Genomic DNA, 12,955 nt, shown 5'->3' on the forward strand with positions numbered 1-12,955 from the left:
TTCATTTCAGCTTCTGCGTGCGTCATACAGTGACGGGGTGGGATGAGAATCGGGAGCTTGCCACGGTTGTGGTTAGCACTGTCGGTTTCAGTGTGGTCAGTGGGGTCGGGTCAACAGTCTGCAGTTTGAATTTCGATTTAAAGCTTTCGTGACTGCAGGGATTCATATTCTTGGTTCTTTCAGTAAAGTCACGTAGAAGGAAAATAATAAAATAATAAAATAAAACATAATTAAATAATTCTCACGACGTTTCGGCCACAACGCAAGCAGCCGTCTTCTGTTCTCCACCTGAAGACGGCTGCTTGCGTTGTGGCCAAAACGTCGTGAGAATTATTTTATTGTTTTATTTTTATTATTTTCCTTCTACGTGACTTTATCGAAAGAACCAAGAAGTCTGCAGTTTGCGTGCAGTGGTGAAGTGTGGGGGTCTTCACCCCCCCCTCCCCCCACCCAAGACGTCCAGCTTTAGAGGAACTGTTTAAAGCTCCCAGTGGTGGTTGGTGGGGCGGAGAGTGGTGGGGGACGAGGCCCTCCTGGCAGCATGGGAGCGAGCAAGCAATTGCCGGCTGAACTGTGACCTTGAGCTGTGGGGGAGTGTGGGTGGCCGGGCTTGGGCTGGGTTGGGCCGGGCCGGGCTGGGCTGTTGCCCCTTGCAGCGAGCTCTGTGCTGCGTGTGCACGCGAGTGACGGCGGCGTCCAGAGATTGACCTTTTTTAAAAGAGATTTACGCGTTTAAAGTTAAACTACTGTTGTCGCATTTCGTCCGCTTAATCTTCAGCCACGATAACTATTTATTAACTATTCTGTTCGCGCATCTGCTGCTGCTACGCTTGGGCTCGGAGGTTCTGGGGATGTGTGAATGATTAAGGAAGCATCGTGATTGCCGTCCGGTGTGTTCTTCTATAATTTATGTCCGACTTGTGTTGTGTTAAATCAAAAATTACGTCTTGCGTCGGTGAGTGTGTGCATGTGTGTATGGTGGGAGCGGTGGCGCAGTGCTTAGCATGCTGTGCTACACCACCCAACAACACCAACATCGGTTATGGATATCCGAACCGGTTCTGGGCCTCCCTTAGGTCGACTCAGCCTTAATGAATTGAGCACCCCGTGCGGTGTGTAGACAGCACTGGGGAGACGAAAGGGCGTGGCGGCGCTGGCCCACCACCGCCCGGCTCGTGCGCCGTGCCGGCCTTCGTGGGGGCGGCACTTGCCGCAACGGTCTGTGGGCTACCTGGGAGACCTTTGTCTCTGTGCGCACGGTCCGTCGTCGCGGTGCGGTGCACCTCGCTTGTACATTCGCCTCCGTTGAGTACGCAGAGCGGTTTAGCGGCACGCGCGACGTCATTGCTCAAGGAGCTCCGACTGGCGAGGGGGGGGTGGCGTCCGTGATCAAAACACCACCTTCGCCACCCACACCGCATCGTGGCAGTTTGTCCGAATTTACATAATAAATTTGGTGATGGTATATATATAGACACGCGTGTCAGTGGTGAGTAGTGAGTGTTGTGGTTAGTCGGTTGTGTGAGTGGTGAGTCACAGCTTGGCACGAGAGCAGGTTGCCAGCGCGTCCCTCAGTGCCAGCAGCACTTTGTCCACGTTCTGCTCCGTCGAGTTTTGACCCATGAGCCCGATACGCCACACCTACAAAGACAAAGGTTCCCCACCCCGATTAGCCTTCACAGACTGTTGGGGCAAGTGCTGCTCACGCGGCATGCTAACCACAGCACTACCGCTCGCCCAGGATGTACAAACCCCCTGAACGCGTGCCTACCGCTCTTCACGTCTCTACCCCCTTAACGCGTCCCGACCCCCATTGACCTGTCCTGCCGTGGGTCCCAGTCCCCCGGCGATCTCGATGCCGTGGCGACTCATGATGAAGTCCACCACCTCCTTCCACGCGTAGCCTGGGGGCACCCGCACCGTGGTGATGGTGGGGAGGCGAGCCTCCTGCCGCCACGTGGGGAGACGGAGGGACACGTGGTGAGACGCGGGGACACGTGCTTTATAAGAGTGAGGGGGGGATGGGCGAGGGTGGTGAATGTTTAGAGGTGAATGGTGATTGGCGTGGCGAGTGAGTGGTCAACAGAGCGAGTGGTGGGCGAGCGAGTGGTGAGCGAGCGAGTGGTGAGCGAGTGGTGAGCGAGTGGTGAATGAGCGAGCGAGTGGTGAGCGAGCGAGCGAGTGGTGAGCGAGTGGTGAGCGAGTGGTGAGCGAGCGAGTGGTGAGAGCGAGCTCACCTTCTCCCCGACGAATAGCTGTAATCCGAGCTCCGTGAGGCCGCGGTGGAGACGCAGAGCGGTCCGCCCGTGCCGCTCCCAGCACCGCTCAAGACCCTGGGGGTGAGCGGTAGGGCGAGCACACAGGTGAGCGGTAGGGCGAGGGGTAGGGGGTAAAAATCACTTGGCCTTTGTGCGTCATGCAAAAACACGAGCAGTTCCTAAAGAATTGCATTGTGTGTGAGTGTCCAGGCGTGTGGTTCAGCGAGTGGCTAGCCAAGTGGATCGCTGAGCCGTTAGAGTTGTTGAATGAGTGGGTAGGTGAGTGGGTAGGTGAGTGGTTGGGTGAGTGGGTAGGTAAGTGGGGAGGTGAGTGGGGAGGTGAGTGGGCAGGTGAGTGGGGAGGTGAGTGGGGAGGTGAGTGGGGAGGTGAGTGGGTACGTGAGTGGGCGGGTGAGTGGGGGGGTGAGTGGGTGGGTGATTGGGTGGGTGAGTGGGGGGGTGAGTGGGGAGGTGAGTGGGGAGGTGAGTGGGGAGGTGAGTGGGGAGGTGAGTGGGGAGGTGAGTGGGTACGTGAGTGGGTACGTGAGTGGGCGGGTGAGTGGGGGGGTGAGTGGGTGAGTGGGTGGGTGAGTGGGGGGGTGAGTGGGGAGGTGAGTGGGGAGGTGATTGGGTAAGTGAGTGGGTAAGTGAGTGGGTAGGTGAGTGGGTAGGTGAGTGGGGAGGTGAGTGGGTAGGTGAGTGGGTAGGTGAGTGGGGAGGTGAGTGGGTGGGTGAGTGGGTGGGTGAGTGGGTGGGTGAGTGGTTGGGTGAGTGGTTGGGTGAGTGGGTAGGTGAGTGGGTAGGTGAGTGGTTGGGTGAGTGGGTAGGTAAGTGGGGAGGTGAGTGGGGAGGTGAGTGGGGAGGTGAGTGGGGAGGTGAGTGGGGAGGTGAGTGGGTACGTGAGTGGGCGGGTGAGTGGGGGGGTGAGTGGGTGGGTGATTGGGTGGGTGAGTGGGGGGGTGAGTGGGGAGGTGAGTGGGGAGGTGAGTGGGGAGGTGAGTGGGGAGGTGAGTGGGGAGGTGAGTGGGTACGTGAGTGGGTACGTGAGTGGGCGGGTGAGTGGGGGGGTGAGTGGGTGAGTGGGTGGGTGAGTGGGGGGGTGAGTGGGGAGGTGAGTGGGGAGGTGATTGGGTAAGTGAGTGGGTAAGTGAGTGGGTAGGTGAGTGGGTAGGTGAGTGGGGAGGTGAGTGGGTAGGTGAGTGGGTAGGTGAGTGGGGAGGTGAGTGGGTGGGTGAGTGGGTGGGTGAGTGGGTGGGTGAGTGGTTGGGTGAGTGGTTGGGTGAGTGGGTAGGTGAGTGGGTAGGTGAGTGGGTAGGTGAGTGGGTAGGTAAGTGGGGAGGTGAGTGGCTCGGTAAGTGGGTACATGTGTGGGTAGGTGAGTGGGTAGGTGAGTGGGTAGGTGAGTGGGTAGGTGTGGGCTCCGTTACCTCCTCCACCAGCTCTGCAAGTCCCTCTCGCAGGGCGTACACGGCAGAGATGGGGCCTGTGTGGTGATACCTGAGACAGGAGGACAAGGGGACACGGAAACACGGAGGCACGGGGGTATGGAGACACGGAGACACGGGGACACGGGGACACGCAGGTGAGCTGGAATGCGGGGGGGGGGGGGGGTAAGAGGAAATGAAGGTGGGGCAGCGGGGGAGGTGTGAAGAGGTCGGGAGGTTGACGAGGGGGAGCACGAAGAGGTTGACGCTGAGGTTCATAATGGGCAAGAGGTTGCTGATGATGAGTGCGAGATTGATGATGAGGTTGTTGAGATTGATGAGGTTGAGGAGGGGGGGGAGTTGATGAGGTTGAGGGGGGGGGGTGACGAGGTTTAGGAGGTTGAGGGGGGGGGAGTTGATGAGGGTGATGAGGTTGATGAGGGGAGGGGGGGGGGGTTGTTGAGGTGTCACCTGCGAGGGCCCTCGTCACAGCCCCAGTAGTTGGCCAGACCCTTCATGTCGAAGTAAAAGGAGGGAACCTCGGTCTTCCGCGCCAACAACCGCTCCCTGGGACAACCACAACCACCCTCATCACCACCGCAACCACCACCATCGTGGGGTGGTGCGTTGCATTGCATGTGTGGTGCCGTGTGTGTGGTGTGGTGTGTAGAGCGGTGTGTGCGGTATGGTGAGGTGTGGTGTGTGGCGTGGTGCGGTCTGGTGTGTGTGGTGTGTAGAGTGGTGTGTGTGGTGTGGTGTGTAGAGCGGTGTGTGTGGTGAGGTGTGTGGTGAGGTGTTGGTGCGGTGTATGAGGTGTGGTGTGGCAATGTGTATGTGATGCCGTGTGTGAGGTGCGGTGTTTCAAGCGGTGTGTGCAGTGTGTGTGGTGTGGTGCGGTGTGTGTGGTGTGTAGAGCGGTGTGCGCGGTGTGTGTGGTGTGGTGCGGTGTGTGTGGTGTGTAGAGCGGTGTGTGCGGTGTGTGTGGTGTGGTGCGGTGTGTGCGGTGTATGCGGTGCGGTGATGTGCGGTATCCTCACCACGCTCGCTGGCTGAAGGAGATTGGGGAGGGGCCGGGAGGACACCCCAGGACCTTCTGCGAGCCGGTGTAGAGGACGTCGATCTCTACACAATCACAAAGACCCCCCCCCCCCCGTGGAGCCTTCAACACAGCTGTTGGGACGACTGCTGTTAGCGAGCAGCACCCACGAAGGCCGGCGAGTGGGTGCGGGCAGCACAACGCCCGGCCCGCCTTTGTCTCCCCATTCATTAAAGTTTTCCCGCCGCACCGTATACTCATTTCAAGGCCCAGGAGAGCCACAGGACTGGTTATCAAATCTCTCGCCGTCGATGGCCACCTGACCCACGGGGAGGAGGAGGCCCCGTGCCGCGAGCAGCACGGCCTACTCCTCTTCGGATGACGTCAACGGGATTCCGATACGAATGTCCACCGCTGTGAAGCGGACCCGCAGCGCGCCTTGTGGTGCCACCACAGCATTCACCAGGGCGGCCGACGGGATCCGACTCGCAACAAAACAGCGGCCCCGCTACCGACTGAGCCACGTCAACCCCACCCCCTCAGTGGGGCCATCCCCCTCCCTCCCCCTCACTCCCCCTCCCTCGCCCATGAGACCCCAAATAATTATATGTTAATGATATTCACGTAGAAAATACGTTGAATGTTTTTATTATTCATAATTAAGAGGGGACTTTGTATGGGTCCCCCTCCTCCTCCCCTAGGAACTTTCTAGATCCACCTCTGCCACCCCTGACCTCGAATGACCTCAGCATTGACCCCTAACCCTTGAGCTTTACACTGACCCTGGCGCCAACCACAAACCCTCAACATCTTCAGGCTGCCAACCTTTAGCCCCTGACAGCGTGACAGCCACAGTGACCCCGCGGTGACCCTGTGGTGACCCCCGCGGTGACCCCCACGGTGACCCCGCCCGCCACTCACCCAGCTCGTCCATGTGCAGGGGAGTCCCTCCCAGCGACGCCACAGAGTCGACGATGAGCAGGCAGTCGGACCTGCCAAGGGGAGATGGAGCGCCACGGTGAGCAGGGCTCTGCGGGGATCGTTGGCGAGGAGCGACGATGCAATCGCATCTCGAGTCGATTTCTCTCCTCGACTCATTTTAAGGCTGAGTCAACCTAAGGGAGGCACCCCTGGGACTGGTTCACATCTTCCAATCGCCGCCGTCGATGGCCTCCCCCCGTTCTTCGACTGACGTCCACGGGATTCTTGATAATGCCCACTGCTTGTGAAGCAACACGCAACTGCGTGCGGTATACGCGTGATGTTTAAACATACATACCATGGTCAATACACAATCCTCTGCCCATGGCACGCGCACAGATGTCAGGCAGTTAAATGTCACCACGTGAGCGATGGAAAACACTTGATTTGTAGACCACTGCCATACCTAGGTGATTAATTTGTGCCCGCAACACCCCGCCAACCGCACCGCCGATTAACACGGTTGGCTACGTACGGTGTGGAAGAAGAGCGCACACACGAACCACGACCCTTTGCAACAAGCCGCTGGCGGCCACGTCAACCCCACAACCGCCGGAGACCGATCTGCGCAGGTGAACCCCCGCACAGAGGAGAGTGTCCGTGGTGTCCGTGGTGTCCGTGGTGTCCGTGGTGTCTGTGGTGTCTGTGGTGTCCGTGTGTCCCCGTGGTGTCCGTGGTGTCCGTGGTGTCCGTGGTGTCCGTGGTGTCCCCGTGGTGTCCGTGGTGTCCGTGTGTGTCCGTGGTGTCCGTGTGTGTCCGTGGTGTCCGTGGTGTCCGTGGTGTCCGTGTGTCCCCGTGGTGTCCGTGGTGTCCGTGGTGTCTTACCAACAACCACTCGTTCCCGACTGGGACAAGGGCTACTCCACACCTTGCACCGGCTACGTTGTGCGCGTCGCTCTCGCCCCACGCGACAGACTGAGCGGAGGAAGAAGAAGAAGCAGGAGACGCTGCACATTATTTGCTCATTAGGTGGAGGAGGCCGCTGGGGCTATGAGAGAATCACGTGGTCGGCATGGACGTTGAATGTTAGAACGAGGTTAAGCCGCAACGTTTGTCCGGTGGTAAAGTCCGTGAGTGACCCACGCTGGTAATTCAATCTCGCTGCAAAACCTTCAACACGCGGCGCCCACAGGCTTCTACAGGAAAGCGGGTGCGCCAGGGGGTCTATCGTGGACCTTGAGGTTCGTGGGGGGTTGAGGTTTGCTTGGGAGATTGGGGGTGGGGGGGTTACCTGTGGCAGAGGGGTCCTACCCCCTCGAGCGGCTGCAAAACCCCTGTGGAGGATTCCCCGTGCGTCACGAAGAGGAGGCGAGGTCGGTGCTCCAGCAGGGCCTGACGGGGGGGGGGGGGGGGGCACGTGGACACGTGGTTGGGGGGTCACTGGGACACGGCGGCACACGAGGGGTGCACGAGGGGGACACGGATGAAACCGGGGGATGTGTGGATACGTAGGAGGGAGAGATGGGGGACACGTGGGCATTGGAGACACAAAGGGAACCCCCCCCCCCCCATGAGGACACATCAGGGATAAAGAACGTGCGTGCGGATACACGGGGATATGGGGACACGCCGGGGGACACGCCGCAGGACACGCAGGGGGACACGCCGGGGGACACGCAGGGGACACGCCGGGGGATACGCCGGGGGACACGCCGGGGGACACGCCGGGGGACACGCAGGGGGACACGCAGGGGGACACGCAGGGGGACACGCCGGGGGACACGCAGGGGACACGCCGGGGGACACGCCGGGGGACACGCCGGGGGACACGCAGGGGGACACGCCGGGGGACACGCAGGGGGACACGCAGGGGGACACGCCGGGCGACACGCAGGGGGACACGCAGGGGGACACGCAGGGGGACACGCCGGGCGACACGCAGGGGGACACGCAGGGGGACACGCCGGGGGACACGCAGGGGGACACGCAGGGGGACACGCCGGGCGACACGCAGGGGGACACGCAGGGGGACACGCAGGGGACACGCAGGGGGACACGCGGGGGACACGCCGGGGGACACGCCGGGGGACACGCAGGGGACACGCCGGGGGACACGCAGGGGGACACGCAGGGGGACACGCAGGGGACACGCAGGGGACACGCAGGGGACACGCCGGGGGACACGCAGGGGGACACGCAGGGGGACACGCAGGGGACACGCAGGGGGACACGCCGGGGGACACGCAGGGGACACGCCGGGGGACACGCCGGGGGACACGCAGGAGACACGCCGGGGGACACGCCGGGGGACACGCCGGGGGACACGCAGGGGGACACGCCGGGGGACACGCCGGGGGACACGCAGGGGGACACGCAGGGGACACGCCGGGGGACACGCCGGGGGACACGCAGGGGACACGCCGGGGGACACGCAGGGGACACGCAGGGGGACACGCAAGGGACACGCCGGGGGACACGCAGGGGGACACGCAGGGGGACACGCAGGGGACACGCAGGGGACACGCCGGGATACCACGGGGGGGGGAGGCCACAGGGACCAAGGGGGTATAGGGACACACGAGTGGGTACGGGGGCATGGGGGCCACACGGGGAGATGCATGGAGATACATGGACGCGGGGGGACGCACGCGGACACGGCGACATGTGGAGATGATACAGTGAGACAGGGACATAGAGAGGTATGGGGGAGGACACGGAGCCCGGGGGGGGGCGTTTAGGGGACAGAACGGGACACGAGAGAGACGAGATGAATGTGCGTGGGGACACGGGGACTCAAGGATGAATCCAGGAGGAGGAGGGGGGGGGGGAGTTCCGCGGTGAGGATTTCTCTCACCTGCTCGATCTGCGCGATGCTGAATCTCTCCCCCGCGGGGCCTTCCAGCGTCCGCACATCGGCTCCTGCGAGCACCCGACGCGTCATCCATCATCACCATCAACATCGACATCATCATCACGGTCATCAACATTGTAAGCGAAGTCGTCATCACGGTGATGGGGCAGTGATGGTGTTGGGATGGGAATACTGCAGCAATGGTGCCGGCAAATGGTCTAACGATGGTAATAGAATTGTAGCAGTGATGTTATAGTGATGGAGCTGTGATGGTGGTGCTTGTGGTGCCGGTGTTACTCTCATGGCACAGCGATGGTGCGGTTATGATGGTGGTGATGCGGTGATGATTCTGATGGTGGTGCTTGTGATTGATGTACTATTGTGCCATAACGATGGCGTGGTGATGATGGTGGTGGTGTGGTGATGATGGTGGTGATGGGGTGATTATTCTGATGTGCTTGTGATGGATGTACTCTAGTGACAGCGATGGCGTGGTGATGATGGTGGTGCTTGTGATGTTGGTGGTGCTTGTGATGATGGTGGTTTGAACAGTTTATTTAGAATTGCCCTGTGAGCTAAGAAGCTTTTGAATCGGGTTTCATGAACAAAACAGAAAAACTGTCAAATTGAAAACACAACGCTTGCAACAGGTCGCATAAAAATTCTAAATGCAATAAATACAGCAATGAAAAAAGTAAACAAAATTACAAAAATGTACAATATTTTACTTAATTATGAATTAAATGTTTAACTAAACTGAACATTAAGATTAGAGAAACATATTGCAAAATAGTGCATCTAGAGTGAGGAATAAGATTCGATACAATATTGAAAAACGAGGAATGGAAACGCCTGTGGTGAAATACTTTTTCCCGTGCAAACAACAAATTCGAAGTAACACGAGTCACCATAACAATCACCATGACATTGCATACATTACAACAGCACATGGACTCATATACAGAATAATAATAATACGAAAGACGATTTGTATATCATCTACTTGCTTCAGCAGTGGCAGACTGGCAGGAATACACTTGAAATAAATGATTTAAGATGATTGAGTGAAGGTAGTGACTGTAAATCAAGTTTCGTGGTGATATTATTCCAGAGACTAGGGGCGGCCACTGAGAATGCCCGTTTACCAAAACCTGTTCTGTACCGAGGATCATTCAACAAAAAACACGATGAGCTCCCTCGGGATAGTTCGGGCATCCCATGGTGTCAACAGATCAAACAAATATTCTGCTGAATTGGAACTACGGACATTTCTAATAAACGAAGCCTGTTCTAGATTTGAAGCTTTCGTGACTGCAAGGATTTATATTCTTAGTTTTTTTCGGTAAAGTCACGTAGGTAAAAAATTTAAATTAATAAAAGTAAAATAAATTTAGAATCACGACGTTTCGGAGGCAACACAAGCCTCCGTCTTCAGGTGGAACCGTCACAGCACGCTCGCTGTATCAAGTCAATGAGAAATTCCAAGAGATCCGACCCCGTAAATATACTGGTTGATGATTCTGGAGGGATGTTAGGCCAGTCTCTCTATATAGATCACAACTATGAGTTGTATAAGGGGCATCTAGAGTAAATCTTATAGCTGAATGATATATTGGGATGAGCTTATTTAACAATTAATTTGATGCAGACTGATAAACAATGTCACGGTTATCAAATAAAGGCAGTTTAGTAACCCTTATCAACTCAAGGTGAAGTTTAGCTGGGAAACAATTTTATGCCTATTAAGAAAGCCAGTTTTTAATTTAACTTTCTTTCCAGTATGATCATTATGATCCTGGAACGTAAGTTTTGAATCAATTATGAGCCCAAGGTAATTCGTTTTGTCTACCTGTGGTGGTGTGGTTATGATGGTGGTGATGCGGTGATGATGGTGGTGATGCGGTGATGATTCTGGTGGTGTCTGTGATGGCCGTATTATCGTGACACAGCGATGGTGTGGTGATGGTGGTGGTGTGGTTATGATGGTGGTGATGATGGTGATGATGGTGGTGATGGTGGTGATGCGGTGATGATTATGGTGGTGGTGCCTGTGATGGCCGTATTATCGTGACACAGCGATGGTGTGGTGATGGTGGTGGTGTGGTTATGATGGTGGTGTGGTGGTGGTGTGGTGATGATGGTGGTGATTGTGGTGGTGTGGTGATGATGCTGATGGTAATGCGGTGATGATGGTGGTGATGATGGTGATGATGGTGGTGATGATGGTGGTGATGATGGTGGTGAAGTGGTGATGATGCCGATGGTGATGCGGTGATGATTCTGGTGGTGGTGCCGGTGATGGTGATGATGGTGGTGATGATGGTGGTGATGATGGTGGTGATGATGGTGGTAATGATGCGATGATGATGATGGTGGTGATGGTTGTACTCTCGTCGCCCAGCGATGATGCCGGTGATGGTGCCCGCCGATGTGCGACGCCGCGGGGGATGTCTCACGCAGGCGGCGGGCGATGGAGGCTGCGCGCTCTCCCCACACTCCGTGGACGCACACCGCCACGCGCTCCCCCTCCTGCGCCAGGTTCACGATGGCCGCCTCCATGGCCGCGTGGCCCGTGCCGCTCACGGCCAACGTGACCGCGTTGCGCGTCTGGAACGCGTAGCGCAGCCCCGCGCGCACCTCGTCCATCACCTGGGGGAGGGGGGCACACGGGTGGGGAGACCGTACGTGTGTGTGTGTGTGTGTCTGTCTGTGTGTGTGTTGAACTTCGTTCGCACCGTACGTGGCCGTGTTTAATCAGAGGGGGGGACACGGTGAGACACGGGGACACAGGGGAGATACGGAGGGACACTGTGAGACACGGGGACACGGGGGAGATACGGAGGGACACGGTGATACACGGGTGAGATACGGGGACACGAGAGAGATACGGAGGGACACGGGGACACGGGGGAGACACAAGGGAGACACGAAGGGACACGGTGAGACACGGGGGAGATACGGGCAACCCCTGGGCGTGGATACAGGGAAACACTGGGGTATGGGATTCAGGAGACACGGGGACAAAAGCACGTGGAGACAATCAAGAACCCCACCCTCATCACCCCTCCCTCATCACCCCTCCCTCATCACCCCTCCCCCTCACCACCCCTCCCCCTCATCACCCCTCCCCCTCATCACCCCTCCCCCGCCTCACCTGGCAGCCGCCTCACCTGGCAGAACTCGGGGTGGAGGTGTCCCAGCAAGGGCAGGGCGCCGGCAGCGCGGACCCTCGCCGACGAGTTGGAGGGCCCCGGGCCCAGCAGCAGCCGCGTCGGGACCCGCAGGGGCCTCAGCAGCTCCTGTGGGGGTGGCTGGAGGCTCAGAGCCCTGCGGGTCGCAGGACCCCCGATGCCCGGGGTCTTCATCATCGCGTCCAGGGAGCGGCGGAGCATGAACCTGTGCATGGGGTCGAGAGAGGGGCTCCTGTGTGCAGCTCTTCCTCCTCCTCGCTGTTCCCTCCTCGTCTCCTGCTCTTCTTTGCTCTCTCCTCCCTTCCTCTTCACTGCCCCCCCTCCCCTCCCCTCTTCAGTGTCGGTGTGGATGTTGCGTGTTGTTTGAGCTGGGTCACTTATTGACGTGGACCTAACGGAGCCGAACTTTGCGCGGTGGTGATGCGGAGGGACGAGGGGCGAGGGGTTGGGAAGCGAGACCCAAACTCAGCACTCACTCCACGCCCACCACACACACAAGGCAAAGATCCCCCGGGTAGCCGACACAGGCTGTTGGGATAAGTGCCGTTAACGAGCACGTATGAAAGTCGGCACAGTGGTATGGACTCACGCCGACAAATCCACACACCGCGCACACACACACAAGTAAACTGTCACACAGCCAGAGACTGCAAAGACTCACTCATACATACGCACACACACACACTCGCACAGCCCCATACACACACACAAAGCTCTCACACGGAATCATCACACAGACACACACCCCAAACAAAGGTCCGACCATGGAACTTAACAGACCGTTGGGGCAAGTGCTGTTAGCGAGCACACGAGGGAATGGGTGGCCAGCACCACGCCCGGCCGCCTTTGTCTCCCTAGTAGCGATGTTTATTACACACCGCACCAGGTACTCATTTGAGGCTGAGTCGACCTAGGGGAGGCCCAGCACCGGTTCAGATAATCGTCACTGCTGTTGGACACAGACAGACACACACAGCCACACACACAGACACACGCACAGCCACACACACAGACACACACAAACACGCACCCTCTTTCTCTGATTAAAAAAACACTTCCAGATGTTTCAGAGTCACGAGATTCGTGCAAATTCCGCGTGGCTGGTTTTCCACGGCGCACGGTACAAGGAGAGTGGGGGGGGGAAGGCTCACAACGCACAGCCGTCTTTGTCTCTCCAGTGCTATTTTAGGAATTCGCCCGTAGCGGACAAGCAGAGTGCTCAATTTTAAGGCTAAATCGATCTAGGGGAGGCCCGGGACCTGTTCAGAAATTCG

The 12,955-nt window shown here is 58.1% G+C and overlaps 1 protein-coding gene across 1 annotated transcript; it reads right to left on the reverse strand.

The window, feature by feature from the left end:
* Nucleotides 1–891: 891 nt before the first annotated feature.
* On the reverse strand, nt 892–12,108 carry AGXT (alanine--glyoxylate aminotransferase). Its single transcript, XM_078607887.1, has 11 exons — nt 11,661–12,108; nt 10,947–11,139; nt 8,494–8,558; nt 6,931–7,031; nt 5,640–5,710; nt 4,720–4,804; nt 4,154–4,249; nt 3,686–3,755; nt 2,238–2,333; nt 1,819–1,947; nt 892–1,641 (listed from the first exon to the last, which is right to left on the reverse strand). The coding sequence occupies exons 1-11, from the start codon at nt 11,892–11,894 to the stop codon at nt 1,534–1,536; spliced, it is 1,248 nt and encodes a 415-aa protein (XP_078464013.1). The 5' UTR covers nt 11,895–12,108; the 3' UTR covers nt 892–1,533.
* Between the last annotated feature and the right edge of the window lie 847 nt (nt 12,109–12,955).

Source organism: Lampetra planeri, chromosome 28, assembly GCF_965212315.1.
Source record: "Lampetra planeri chromosome 28, kcLamPlan1.2.h2, whole genome shotgun sequence".
Lineage (NCBI taxonomy): Eukaryota > Metazoa > Chordata > Hyperoartia > Petromyzontiformes > Petromyzontidae > Lampetra > Lampetra planeri.

Excerpts from the sequence above, each read along its gene's own strand:
- AGXT (XM_078607887.1), bottom strand. The coding sequence starts at position 11,894 with ATGCACAGGTTCATGCTCCGCCGCTCCCTGGACGCGATGATGAAGACC. Across the intron at positions 8,559-10,946 it reads CTCCATCGCCCGCCGCCTGC|GAGCCGATGTGCGGACGCTG; the intron begins GTGAGACATCCC and ends GGGTGCTCGCAG. Across the intron at positions 3,756-4,153 it reads TGTGACGAGGGCCCTCGCAG|GTATCACCACACAGGCCCCA; the intron begins GTGACACCTCAA and ends CTCCTGTCTCAG.